Source organism: Mytilus trossulus, chromosome 4 (genome assembly GCF_036588685.1).
Source record: "Mytilus trossulus isolate FHL-02 chromosome 4, PNRI_Mtr1.1.1.hap1, whole genome shotgun sequence".
Classification (NCBI taxonomy): Eukaryota; Metazoa; Mollusca; class Bivalvia; order Mytilida; family Mytilidae; genus Mytilus; species Mytilus trossulus.
In genome coordinates this window covers 29,769,404-29,784,480 of record NC_086376.1, presented here as the reverse complement: position 1 = coordinate 29,784,480, position 15,077 = coordinate 29,769,404, and the positions used below count along the sequence as shown (strand labels likewise).

The window sequence follows — 15,077 nt, the reverse complement described above, 5'->3', positions numbered from 1 at the left end:
TATTTCCCGCCAAATTTGGCAGATTCATTCATCAGTTCTGACCTTTACTTTTGAAATAATTTCATTAATGTTCTTCACTCCAGCTACAATTGATTAGGTTTTAATTCAACAGTTGGCCAGACCTTTCGACTAAGAAAATTATAGAATTGTTGGGATGTAGAATAAAAATAGTGGGTCGACTTTGTGAAAAAAATGGGGCGAGTTGGTGAAAAAGTGGGGGCGAGTTGTCGTCCTGAAAAAAATTAAACAGAAAGTAGAAATTGTGCGAACTGCATAAGTGATTAAAAAATATATAAGGGAACAAAACATATTAAAAATAAGAAGGTACGTCGAGCCAAATCAAAATATGAATTAAGAAATGGGAAATATGAGGGTTGGAAAGCTGATACTGTTTTTAAACATGTTAAATATTGTGTAATTTATAAAACCGAAAGTAGACTGCATGCACCTGAGCCAGACACATTTAATACAATTATATGTCTCTGCCTGAGCATAAAACAGGGACAAGCAATTTTCTTTATAGTTAGTATAGACTGTCCCTTATAGAAACAAGCACAAAGAACAAAGGTATTTAAAAAAAAAAAAATATGCAGGAGCACAGAAACAAGTTGTGTACATAATTGATAATGGGTCTTCAAATGGATAGAAACAAGTGCATGTTAAGCACACAGCTCATTCTTGAGTGAAGTAATGCCCTAAACTCTCAGTCTTTAAACGGTTATTTTTTACTATCATTTGCGTCAAATAGAAAAGTTGAAAACTTTCGATTTTGTTGCATTTCCGTCAAAAACTCTGGTTTTGGTGAACGTCATTTGTGTCTGTAGGGGCGTCGTCACTTCCATTCCAATGTTGAGCGAGTTGTTTGTAATTCTATATTGTACAAATTATTCGGCAAATTGAATTCTCAAAATTGACAATCAACATTGCTGTCATTAGGGAATTGTCATTAAATACCTACAGAACAACCATTATTTCTAGTTTATCCTGCAAAGTGACGATCACTAACATGCTTGATCAACATAAATAGTGCAGGGATACAGGCAACCCCATCTATCTGGTAAATGACGTCATAAAGGGGTGTATATTGACGAGTTTTTTCCTGTGACAGATGAACTCGAAAGTGGTCTATTGTTTCATATTTACTGTGATTCTTTAACTGCCCTTATCTTGATTCGTCAGAGTTCTCAAATTTTTATAAATATTGTCAATTTTTACTATTATTTTAATAAAAATTTAACATGAATGTAGTCAAATTCATTCAAATCTTTTAACGTCTAAAAGAAAGTGTACATTTAACGTCATGCATCATTATGGTTAAAGTCATTTGGCAAGATTTTTTACTGTTACTTGTCTTGTAGGTAGCCACATTTAACTGCCTCAACCCAAAAGGCAAAACAACACAAGTTACTACTTCAGTGTTTCTTCATCTTTTATATATATATTGTTTTAATATTTATGTTATTTTTTACTTTATCTGTTTGCTGATGTCAATCTAAAGTGCCTTTTTCCTGGCTGTGGACTTTTTCGTCTGTAAGTTTAATCACAGGCATTTGAGTCATTAAATGTTTAATTTTTTTGTGCTTAATATAAATAGACAATAGACAATAATATTTTATTGGCACAAACGCATTTACAATAAATGGTAATGACCGAATGGATATAACAATTTGCTATACATGGTAGTAAAATACAAACAATTATATATATATGTGAATAAACGATTAAAGGTATAATGAAAATCTATTACAATAGATTACTTCTTGCATTAAAACAATTTGTTACGAAAGAGGAAGATAATTTTAGTGCCTTATAGGATGTATTATTAAGTATGAGATTTATTATATTTTTATCACACAATGTGGTTACACTTTTTCCTGTAATATTAAACATTTTTAATACAAAAGACTCTCTAATACTGGAGTAACCGCTACAGTGTAGCAACATGTGCTGTTCATTTTCAATTTCGCCACTTTTACAGATTTCACAAATTCTTTGATCTCTGGGCATTTTTAAATATCTTCCTCTTTCAATGGCAAGGTTATGAGCACTAACTCTTAATTTACATAATGATGATCGATCTGATCTATTTTTTAAAGCATCAACATAACCTGCCCGTTCATTAATTTTGTAGACACTCTGGAAAAATATTAATTTAGGAGATGCTGAAATATTTGCATGTTGTTCCTGAAAACCCTGATCAGTTAGTCTTTGTTTTATGAAACCAAACAGGGGTTTAATAGTAAGGTTATCATTTGACAAATAAGATAAACCTAAGTTTTGAATAATAATATTTAACTTTTTAACCCATGGGTTGCTTTTTTTTGTAGCATTATATATTTGATGAACTAAACTTCCTTCTGAAGTGATTAAATGATCCCAGAATTTAATGCTAGATAACATTATCCTATTTTTCAATGGCAGTCTTGCAAGTTCGGAACGACATGCATCATTCGAGGCCTTACAGTGTACTCCTAAGATTTCTTTATATGCAACTTTTCGTAGGCATCACTGTCTTTAAATGTCGAAATAATCCCCCAGATTTCACTACAATAAAGGAGAATAGGGGCTACTAAGGAATCAAAAAGTTTTTCCAGAAGTTTACAAAATTGTTATTCCAGAAAAAAATCTCTTTTCATTTCTACTCAAATAAATTTTGAATTCCTTTAACATTTCTCAGCGATTTTTCCTTCATGTAAACAGTCTGACAACCATAAAACAATTTGATGAAAAATTTGAAGAATATGTGTCCAAATGAATGTTGGAATCACTATAGTTTATTTGAATCTGCAAGTTTTCTATTAATATTGACGTATATATGTAAGTGCAACTTACATACCAATTGAAATGCTTCATTTTAGTGATAATATTTTGAAGTCAGACATGAAATAATTTTCCATCAAATTTAATTCCCTTTTCTATTTTAAAAGAAAAAACTTGAAATAATTAGCAAACAACAATCTATCAACCAAATCAAATCAAGTTCAAAATCATTTTAGTCCAAGTCTATGAAGTCAGCAGAACTCTGGTAAGGATTTAGGAAGCAGTAAAAAAAATCATTGATTTATCATTGATTTGATACTTTGAACATGTTGAATAATAAATTATATTTTGTCATGTTTGTCATGTTTGTAGCTCGATGTTATCCAAAATGTTTTAGTATTTTCTCCAGGACTATATATACAATCCACAACAATAATATTCAAGAGGATTGAGGAACTATCCATTCACAACAATAATATCCAAGAGGAATGAGAATATTGGCCAGAATATTTCCATTGAAGGAAGATGGTGCAGGTGATGATTATGAAAAGTTTACTTCTTTCTGGAGCCAGGTTGAGGGTTGTGAAGTTGAAAAGATTGTAATGAAGGACTACACCCCACCTAGAATTGAAATAGACTTTGAAAATCAGTTAAAAAGTTGTAAGTTATAAATCAAACCGTTTGAGATTATTGTTATAAATGAAACAATCAATGAACTATAAAACTAAATAACATGATTTGACTGAGTTCTCCCATTTATTTGTATTGTAGTCCTGTCATGTATTGTAATGTTGTCATTTTAATGTTATATTTAACATTGCCATAAAAGTGGGAGGTTTGGCATGCACAAAACCAGGTTCAACCCACCATATTTTTTTTCTTAAAATGTCCTGTACCAAGTCAGGAAAATGGCCATTGTAAAATTATAGTTAGTTTCTGTGTGTGTTACATTTTAATGTTGTGTTTCTGTTGTGTTGTCACTGAGTTCTCTTATATTTGATGCATTTCCCTGGGTTTTAGTTTGTAACCTGGATTTTTTTTCTCAATTCATTCATGAATTTCCAACAGGGGAAAACTACTGTTGCTTTTATTTAGTAAAAGAAAATTAAATATAGTTCAAACATTTCAGTGACTTTTCATTATCTCCCTTTAAAGGATACTTCTTACTGTGAAAAAGTGCCCTCATACAGGTTATAATTTTATTGTATAAAGTATCATGAAATTATGTTCAATTAAATGGACACTTTTTCTCAGCATCGGACACATTTAAATATATCTTTTCTGGGGAAAAGTGGCAGGTGGACACTTTTTTCACTGGACACTTTTTTGGCTTACTCTAGTATTTAAGACCAAGAAATTAAGCGTCAAAAGAAAAAAAATAGATTTTTTTTTAATTCAGTATTGTACTAACAATTGGACTCACTTTTTAGCTCACCTGGCCCGAAGGGCCAAGTGAGCTTTTCTCATCACTTGGCGTCCGGCGTCCAGCGTCCGGCGTCGTCATTGTCCTGCGTTAACTTTTACAAAAATCTTCTCCTCTGAAACTACTGGGCCAAATTTAACCAAACTTTGCCACAATCATCATTGGGGTATCTAGTTTAAAAATTGTGTCCGGTGACCCCGCCAACTAACCAAGATGGCCGCCATGGCTATAAATAGAACATAGGGGTAAAATGCAGTTTTTGGCTTATAACTCAAAAACCAAAGCATTTAGGGCAAATCTGACATGGGGTAATATTGTTAATCAGGTTAAGATCTATCTGCCCTGAAATTTTCAGATGAATCTGACATTCCGTTGTTAGGTTGCTGCCCCTGAATTGGTAATTTTAAGGAAATTTTGTTGTTTTTGGTTATTATCTTGAATATTATTTCAGATAGAGATAAACTGTAAAAAGCAATAATGTTCAGCAAAGTAAGATCTACAAATAAGTCAACATGACCAAAATGATCAGTTGACCACTTTAGGAGTTATTGCCCTTTATAGTCAATTTTTAACCATTTTTCGTAAATCTTAGTAATCTTTTAGAAAAATCTTCTCCTCTGAAACTGCTGGGCCAAATTATTTGAAACTTGGCCACAATCATCATTGGGGTATCTAGTTTAAAAATTGTGTCCGGTGACCCCGCCAACTAACCAAGATGACCGCCATGGCTGTAAATAGAACATAGGGGTAAAATGCAGTTTTTGGCTTATAACTCAAAAACCAAAGCATTTAGAGCCAATCTGACATTGGGTAAAATTGTTAATCAGGTGAAGATCTATCTGCCCTGAAATTTTCAGATGAATTGGACAACCTGTTTTTGGGTTGCGGCCCCTGAATTGGTAATTTTAAGGAAATTTTGCTGTTTTTGGTTATTATATTGAATATTATTATAGATATAGGTAAACTGTAAACAGCGATAATGTTCAGCAAGGTCATATTTACAAATAAGTCAACATGACCAAAATGGTCAGTTGACCTCTTTAGGAGTTATTGCCCTTTAAAGTCAATTTTTAACCATTTTTCGTAAATTTTATATATCTTTTACTAAAATCTTCTTCTCTGAAACTGCTGTGCCAAATTGATCCAAACTTGGCCACAATCATCTTTGGGGTTTCTTGTTTAAAAAATGTGTCCGGTGACCTGGCCATCAAACCAAGATGGCCGCCACGGCTAAAAATAGAACATAGGGGTAAAATGCAGTTTTTGGCTTATAACTCAAAAACCAAATAATTTAGAGAAAATCTGACATGAAGTAAAATTGTTAATCAGGTCAAGATCTATCTGCCTTGAAATTTTCAGATGAATTGGACAACCTGTTTTTGGGTTGCGGCCCCTGAATTGGTAATTTTAAGGAAATTTTGCTGTTTTATATTGAATATTATTATAGATATAGGTAAACTGTAAACAGCAATAATGTTCAGCAAAGTAAGATCTACAAATAAGTCAACATGAACGAAATGGTCAATTGACCCCTGTAGGAGTTATTGACCTTTGTAGTCAATTTTCAATCTGCTTCCTTTGTTTAATATTAACATAGACCAAGGTGAGCGACACAGGCTCTTTAGAGCCTCTAGTTAAGTCAAGTTTACACTTTTACACTGACAGCAGCAATCATAGGTGATAGTTTTTATGCCCCACCTACGATAGTAGAGAGGCATAATGTTTTCTGGTCAAGGTAGTTTTTTGATGAAGTTGAGGTCCAATCCACTTTAAACTTAGTACACATGTTCCCCATGATATGATCTTTCTAATTTTAATGCCAAATTATAGTTTTTACCCCAATTTCATGGTCCACTGAACATAGAAAATGAAAGTGCGAAGTTCAGGTTAAAGTTTTTGGTCAAGGTAGTTTTTGATGAAGTTAAAGTCACATCTACTTGAAACTTTGTACACATATTCCTTATGATATGATCTTTCTAATTTTAATTCCAAATTAAAGTTTTGACCCCAATTTCACGGTTCACTGAACATGGAAAATTATAGTGCGAGTGGGGCATCCGTGTACTATGGACACATTCTTGTTTTTCATGAATTTAGTTCAGTGGTTATAATTTTGTCATTTGTTCATGTCTGTCATATTTGTTTTGTTATAAAATTGGCCATAAGTTTTCTCAATTGAATCGTTTCAAATTTTTCATGCCTTTTATAGCCAACCATACAGTTACTTAAACAGTATGTTTTTTTTTTTCATTTTTGATGGTCATACAGTTGCTGCAAACAATTGCTTAATATCCACTTCATTTGAACTTTGGTGATAGTTGTCTCAACATGAATCATACAACATCTTCTTCTCCTTGTTTTTATATGTAGGTATTTTTTTTAAACCAACAAACTCACTTATAAAAACTATGTAATTGCTGTAGAAATCAGTTTGACAATAAGGAAAGATAGAGTTAGGATTGTTCTAATTTTAGTTGAAATGGGATGTTTATAGTAAACTTTACTTTTTTTCAGTGAGAAACAAATTTGAGGAGGGAAAATACACACATCTTGTATTAGCTGTTAGCTCACATGGAGTAGAAAAAGAACAAGACACTGATGGAAAAGATGTGACCTTTGAAATTGTATGGGGAAGAGATAAACGATATAAAGTGAATAAGCTACTTGAGATATTCAAAGACGTTAAAGAAAAGCAGAAGATTTTCATCATGCAGGTAAAAGTGTATTATGATTACATTTGCATTTTAATCTTCAATAAGTTGAATAATTCAAATCCTATTAAGATATTAAATAAAAATATCCTGAAATGTCAAACTTTTTATGCCCTGTATGAAATAGAATGGGACATTATTTTTTCTTGTCTGTGCTTTTCTGAGACTCCATCTATTCATTCGTCCATCCTGTATACTATTGAAGTATTTAGTTTATGTCACATCAACTTGTTACTTGAGTACATATGTTCATTTCATTTTAATGTTAACTTTATATATGTCAAATTAGAGTTTTTACCTTAATTTCATAGTTCACTGATCATAAAAATGTTGCTACTGTGTGGCATTGATGTGTGAGCCTGTAAAGATAAACATATTCTTGTACACACCTGCCAACATTTTATAGGTTGAACAAGGAGCTCTCCTTTTTCAGCTCCACCAAGGGGCAGATTTTGCATGGAACCTTTTGATTCGGATTCAAATTTTTGTTATTAAGTCTTTTAATGCTGCTGGTAAATTTTAACTATCTGTACACAGATTTGATGAGCCAGAACAACTTGAAAGTAAGCAATGCAGTCGCAATAAACTGAAAATTAAACACAAAATCACACAGAAGTATTATATATACATGTGGAGTGATCAGTAGGGGAATTATATCTTTTTAAACTTGTTTATTGGGTAAATGTCTCTTATGTCCTTTTGGTGCCAGCAATGAATGGATATTTTTGAAATTGTATTTAACAGATGTGCAGAAACAGATCAGATAAAACAACAGTGACTTTACTGGGGAAAGACCAAGGAGTAATGCATCATTCAAGTTAGTACATAGGGTCTTTTTAAGCTGAGCCTTATTTAAACACATTTCTTATAAAGCTATTTCTATTTGGTGATGTATCATTCTAATTTTATTAAGTACACCCACTGTTGACGTATTTTGTTAAATACACTTTGTAATAGGAGTATTTTGTACAGTAGGTCATCATAGGATTATTTATTGAGTACACTCATCATAGGATTATTTATTGAGTACACTCATCGATTCATTGGAGTATTTAAATTCAGTACAATATCAAAAATATGTACATTCATCATACATGTCATAGTAGTATTATATACAAATACAATCATCATTGGAGTATTATATGATAAAACTAGAGGCTCCATTTACATTTGATGTATGACATAATACAACCATTATACTTTTGCTTTAATTTCAGGGATAAAGGCCAAAAAACTGCATTTTCCCCCTATGTTCTATTTTTAGCCATGCCTGACATGATGGTTGGCAGGCAGGGTCATCGGACACATTTATTAAACTAGATACCCTAATATTGATTGTGGACAAGTATGGTTAAATTTGTCTCAGTTGTTTCAGAGAAGAAGACTTTTGTAAAAGACTGTGTATGAGAAATTGTTAAAAATTGACTTCAAAGGGCAATAACTCCTTATCAGGTCAATTGACCATTTTGGTCATATTGATTTATTTGTAGATCTCTGTTGAACAAAAATGCTGTTTACTATTTATCTTTATGATAATACTCAAGATAATAACCCAAAAATGACAAATTCCTTAAATTACCAGTTCAGGGGCAGTAACCCAACAACAGGTATTTTGATTTGTATGAAAATGTCAGGGAAGATATTTCTCAGATATGCTCTAAATGCCATGGTTTCAGAGATATCAGCCAAAATATGCATTTCACCCCTATGGTATATTTTTAGCCACGGCAGCCATCTTGTTGGTTGGCCAGGTCATCAGAAACATTTTTTAAACTAGATAATCCAATGATGATTGTTGCCAAGTTTGGTTAAATTTGACCCAGTAGTTTCAGAGGAGAAGATTTTTGTAAAAGTTAACAAAGACAGAAGCCAAGTGATGAGAAAAAACCTTATCATTGAAGTATTTTATTTAGAACATGCAATCACCATAGTATCGTTTTGTTATTAAAAGAATATTTTTATTAATACCTCTTACAATAGGAGTATTTTGGGTGTATGTTTGTGTCAGGCAAAATATTTTTGACTCATCTGTCAGTCCTGTTCTTGTCATTGCAACTCCTATGAAACCATACAACAGAATTTCGTGACATTTTGTAGATAAAAAGGACATACTGTGTAGATGTGCATATCTTCAGGAAATTGCTCTTTGCTTCTATGTGGGGACGTGGGGTTAAGGTCAAGGAACAGTAAATGGGCTATGTCACAGATTTTGCTAAAAAAAAATCCATACAACCTTGGCTGATCGTTGAACTACAACTGAAAATCGTAAAAATAATTCATTTATCTCTTTTATTATCTGAAAAATTGCAGATTGATTTCTTTTAATATGGGTAAATATTTGTATACAAAGCATATAAAATCTGCGAAAAACCTTTTTTTGGTGATGATTCAAAATTTCATTTTTGAGTTATTGAGTATTTTGTTAAAAAGGGGGAGTTTTTTTTTACATGTCACGCCATATCTCAAAAATGATTTATTATTATTGCTTAAAACTTTACACATGTCTTTGTTTTATTAATCTTAAGATCTGTATACTTTTTGGTGATGATTCAAATTTTTTTGTTGAGTTATTGAGTATTTTGTAAAACAGGGGAGGTTTTTTTTACATGCCGTGCTGTATCTCAAATTTTTTTTATAATTGTTGCTTAAAACTTTACACACTTCTTTGTTATATTAATCTAAAGATCTGTATACTTTTGGTTTTGATTTAAAATTTTATTTTAGTGATATTATTTTTTTTGGAGAGAAAAAACAACAGGGTGGGGGGTTTTACATGTCTCGCCATGTCTCAAAAACAATTTAAAACTTTCTCAGAAACTATTTATGATTATTGCATAAAACTTCCACACAAGACGTACAGTGTTCCAGCTAGGCCGTTTTCAGAGGGCGCGGCGCCCGCCCTTTTCCGAGTGGCGCCCTGTGCCCTTTTTACAGTTTCCAGGGCGCCCTGCCTTTTTTGAAGATCGATTGCATATTAATTTGCGTATTGATATGATACGCTAATTACTAAATTTTACCTGGGGAAAAGTTTATGACTTTGTTTACGACCCCAAGCTAATCAATGGTTACAACTGGTGTCATAATCTGCTGTTATAGGTAATCCGTTTATCGGATGGGTCATTAATGATCATATCGCGCGTTAAATGCCCTTTTTCAGGATTGGCACCCTGCCCTTTTAAAAACCTAGCTGGAACACTGTCGTATCATGTGCACATGGCGTAGCTGTTTATTTCAAAATGGTATCACATTCTTACTCTCAACCATCGTTATTTCTTCAGTGACTGAACCTAGTCTTAGAATACATGCACCTGCAATTGGTAATCAACCAACACCAGATGAACTTACCGCTGTAGCCCATGGAAAATCTCAGTCAACAGAGGCTCTGAATAGTATAGCCTGGCCTAAAACCTGGAAATTAGCACAGCCATGTATCAGAGACAGTATTGTTATGTTTTCGTCACCATCAGGTATATTTGTTATGCACTTGTTTGCTGATTTCATCTAGAATTTACTAGGATTTTGGTGGGGAAAGTGCATGCTCAGTCCCTTTTCAATGATTTAATTTTTTAGATTACAACAAAATTACTTAAACATAGCAAAGATTATTAATGAATGATAAACTGTTCAAACAGAAATATGTCTTATATACATGACATGTAAATAGGTAGATGTGGTATGAGTGCCAATGAGACAATTCTTCATCAAAGTCACAATTCGTAAAAAGTAAACAATTATAGGTCAAAGTACGGCCTTCAACACAGAGCCTTGGCTCACACCGAAAACAGCAAGCTATGAAGGGCCCCAAATGCCTGTATGTAATTTTGAAAGTAAATAATGGCAATACTTTTAACCAGTTTACAATGCAAAACATTCAAAGTCCTTAAACCATACTGAATTGCAGGCCCAAATAACCTCGTGGAAAATACTATATGATTTTGCTAAGACAACTCTGAACTAAATATCATTGATTTATTATAAGTAGTTCCCCATACCCTGACCTAATCACAAACTTCACCATGGAGTTTATGCAGAAGTTCCAATATATAACATGGTTGAGGGGGGTGAACTTATATCCATGGAGATGTATAGATTCCAATTAATACAACTGCATATCAAATATCATTGACTTATTATAAGTGGATCCCTTGACCTAATCATAAACCTACACATTTAACCTTAGCAAAGGTTTCAGTCAGTAGACCATGATTAAGAATGCAGGGCCAAATAATTTTCATGAAATTGAGATATTCCAAATAGCATTGACTTACTGTAAGTGATTCCCCAATGTATACTGTTTTTTTAGTCCCCTTAGAACCGTCAACCATGTTGGTAGGGGACTTAAGGTTTGCACTCTGTCCATGTCAGTCCGGAATCAGTTTTCCACACCTTTTTTCTTCATGCTTGAAGATATGGATTTGATATTTGGTACATGTATATTGTTTTATCATGACAAGTTACAGATTGAGTTTGAATTTTGTTCAGGCCTAATGATTTTGTGCAGTGTTATGGTCCTTTAGAATAGTCACTAAAATAATCGTTTCCACACTATATTTGTCATTCATGAAGATATTGATTTGACAATTAGTATATTGTTTTATGACAAAATACAGATCAAGATCGACTTTTGTTCTAATCTGATGATTTTGTGTAGAGATATAGTCCTTGGACTAAAAAAAAATACTTATACAATCAGTTTTCAACACTTTTTTGTCATGCTTGAAGGTATTGACTTGATAATTTTTATATGTAAATAGTTTACACCATGACAAGTAAGAATTTTGTTCAAAAGAAATAATTTTTAACCAATAGCCAACTTTAGCTTTGTATTGCCTCACAATACTCACAAAATGCTTGTTTTTCAAGCAATGTGTCATATGAAAATAAAAACATCCCTTATTAATGATGGTGTTGGATTTTTGTTTCAGGTTTTTTGTCATATCATAATATAAACACCCCTGATGACGCTGGCGGTTGGATATTTGTCAGTATGGAGAAATTGCTAAAGAGTTTGAAGGGCGAGAAGATCTCCGTCATAGACTTGTTCTTAATGGTGAACCAAAAAATGAGTGAAACATTTACAATTAATCCAATGGGGGAATACATAGGGTTAAGTAGCTTTAATCACATGTTAACACAAGATATAATTATCAAATTCAAAAACTAAGAAACAGTCAAACAATGGTATAGCAATGTTCCAAAGTTTGAAAAGATAATCACACTGTATAAATATGAAAATTAATTATTTATATATCTTCCTTGGATAATGTTACATGTTTTTATTAGACTCATTTACTAATTTTACTTGTTTATTTACTTTTTATGCCCCATTTTTATACCTCATTTATTGGCATTATGTTTTCTGGACTGTGGGTCTGTTCCTTGAGGAGTCAATTGACCATTTTAGTCATGGTTAACCTATTTGTAGATCTTACTTTGCTGAACATTATTACTGTTTACAGTTTATTTATAGTTTATCTCTATCTATAATAATAATCAAGATGATAACCAAAAACTGCAAAATTTCCTTAAAATAATAAATTCAGGGGCAACAACCCAACAACGGATATCTGATTTGTCTGAAAAGTTCAGGACAGATAGATCTTACCTGATAAACAATTTTACCCCCATGTCAGATTTTCTCTAGGTGCTTTGGTTTCAAAGATATTAGCCAAAATCTACATTTTACCCCTATGTTCTATATTTAGCCATGGTGACCATCTTGTTTAGTTGGCCGGGTCATTGGACACATTTTTTAAACTAGATACCTCAATGATGATTGTGGCCAAGTTTGGTTAAATTTGGCCAAGTAGTTTTAGAGGAGAAGATTTTGTAAAAGATAACGACGACGGACACCAAGTGATGAGAAAAGCCCTCTTGGCCCTGTGGGCCATGTCAGCTAAAAAGTGTATTTTCATGAGTAATCTATACAAAACTAGGCAATGTGCTCATCTTGTAGCATGGGGACCCATACTTTTTATTAATTTTTGGAAAAAGCATGGAAAAATCTGTATTTTGGCAGAGTATAAGATTCTATCATATATTTATTTAGTGATAAGCCACGTCCACCAATGTAATTTTAATTTTATTTTAGACTATCTTTAGAAGGTGAAATAAAGTGGGTTCTATGTATTTGCTGTGCTTTTTGTTTTACTCTATATACATATAATCTTTTGTATTTATCACTATTCAACCACTGGATGCAAGGGGTTTAATTTACTGTTCAGTACATATATGATCTGAAGGTCCTTACTTGGATCCTAAAACTATTAAGATGGTAGACAAGAATTAAAGTCTTTATCATGTACGTAATGTAGTTATTTCCTATTATAGAAATCTTTTCTTATATTTTGCAAATCACTGTTATTAACAGCTGTTTTATATTATTTTTATCATAACTATTAACATATTTACATTTTCAATCACTGATAATTAGCAGGTTAAAAAAAATAACCAAGGATTCAAATTGTTTTCATTCTACAGTGCCAAATGAGCCCAATATTTGCTTTATATCTTGTACCATTGTTTTTTCTCTTTTCATGTCAGGGCCTTTTATGGCAAACTATAGTTTGGGATTTTCTCATTGTTAAAGGCTGTACAGTTGCCCATAATTCTTTATATTCACTTCATTTGAACTCTGGTAGTTAATTGTTTCATTGGCAATATTACCACATCTCCATATTTTTACATTACACATGTACTATTTTTGAGGATTAAGAAACTTGTACAAATGAAAAGTATAAATACATCTACCCATTGTACTGTCCTCATTTGCATCTTTATTTCAGAGTAATAAGCTAAATGTTAGCTTGAAGTATATGGATCCCATATTGAAATTTTGCTGACAATTTGCATAAAGGCTATTTTTTGCCTAATTAAATCAAATATGTTATAAAAAATATACCTACATGTGCTACTTTTTCAGTCCAAGTTTTATATATTTGCCTAAAATTCCGATTTGTGGACAAATTTTTCCTTTCAACAGAACTACATAACTTTTTTTTTCTAAAAGATAAAACACAAACAGTTACTGTTTTTTGTTAAATTACTGGTTTTAAACTCTATAAAATTTATATAAATGTCATTTAAATTTGTGCTTTTTGTTTTTTTCAAATAACTCTTATTTGTCAAATATTCATGAATGTAGAAAAAAACATGTATATTTATCACATAATATTCTTAAGAATCAAACCAAATGGCATTTTAAAAAAGAGAGGTCCATGAATTTGAATAAGTGTGAATGATTAAAATCAGTCGAAAAAAACTGAATGTTTTCCGGATAAGTCATAGTTTGACGTCGCAAAAATAACAATTTACGTTAAATCATCATTACCTCCCCTGTAACTGTATTGTATGCCCTTAAGATGAATTTGTACCACCTAGTTAAAGAAGGTGAGTGTCAAATTACAGACAACTTGTACCCAAAGTATAAAAAAAATTAAGTGCTTAAATATTTTTTCAATTTTTACATTTTAAAAGTGATGATCAATCTGTTGTTTATAGATCTCACAGATATCTCAGTTTTGCATTATGATGAGGTGCTCAAGAAGATTTATAAAGTATTTTATTTGTATCAACTTTGTATGTTTTACATGAAATATATATAAAATATATTTTTACAGAAATAAAAGAAGATATATGTTTACAGCTTTTAATTGTTAATATATAAATAAGACGATGAAGTATGATTGTCATTGAGACAGCTATCCACAAAGTACCAAATGACTCATAAAATAACAAATTTAGGTCACTGTACACCCTTCAAAAATGAGCAAAACTAACCATAGTCCGCCATTAAAGGCTCAAAAAAACAATTTAAACAAGAAAACCAACAGCCTGACAATGTACAAAATAATGAACAAAAAACAAATCATGCAGGTTTTGTGAGTTGAAACATGTATTATCATCTACTTAGAAGATACTTTTTTTCTTCCTGCAAATTAATCAATGCCTAATGGATTTTATGTAGAAGAAATTTAAAGATTCCAGTGAATAAACTACACTGAGAACATAACTATTGTCTAAATTCAATTAGACAATTGAACTGACAAAAGTTGAAATACCTTGACCAAGAGGAGACGACTCTGTGGAAGTTTTATTTGGTTTACAATGAATTGACTGAAATGAAAATTGACCCCTTGCAGAATTTAATTCCCTTTAATTTAGAAAAATTTCAAATAGCAAAT

The 15,077-nt window shown here is 31.9% G+C and overlaps 1 protein-coding gene across 3 annotated transcripts; it reads left to right on the top strand.

The window, feature by feature from the left end:
- Positions 1-8: 8 nt before the first annotated feature.
- Positions 9-14,536, top strand: LOC134715069 (uncharacterized). Of its 3 annotated transcripts, none has more exons than XM_063576948.1 (6): positions 9-324; positions 3,170-3,420; positions 6,698-6,897; positions 7,639-7,711; positions 10,173-10,361; positions 11,820-14,536. In XM_063576948.1, the coding sequence occupies exons 2-6, from the start codon at positions 3,249-3,251 to the stop codon at positions 12,056-12,058; spliced, it is 873 nt and encodes a 290-aa protein (XP_063433018.1). In that variant the 5' UTR covers positions 9-324; positions 3,170-3,248; the 3' UTR covers positions 12,059-14,536. The 3 variants fall into 3 exon arrangements, with proteins under 3 accessions (XP_063433018.1, XP_063433019.1, XP_063433020.1); XM_063576949.1 differs by lacking the exon at positions 9-324 and adding an exon at positions 430-522; XM_063576950.1 differs by lacking the exon at positions 9-324 and adding an exon at positions 1,485-1,530.
- Positions 14,537-15,077: the final 541 nt, after the last annotated feature.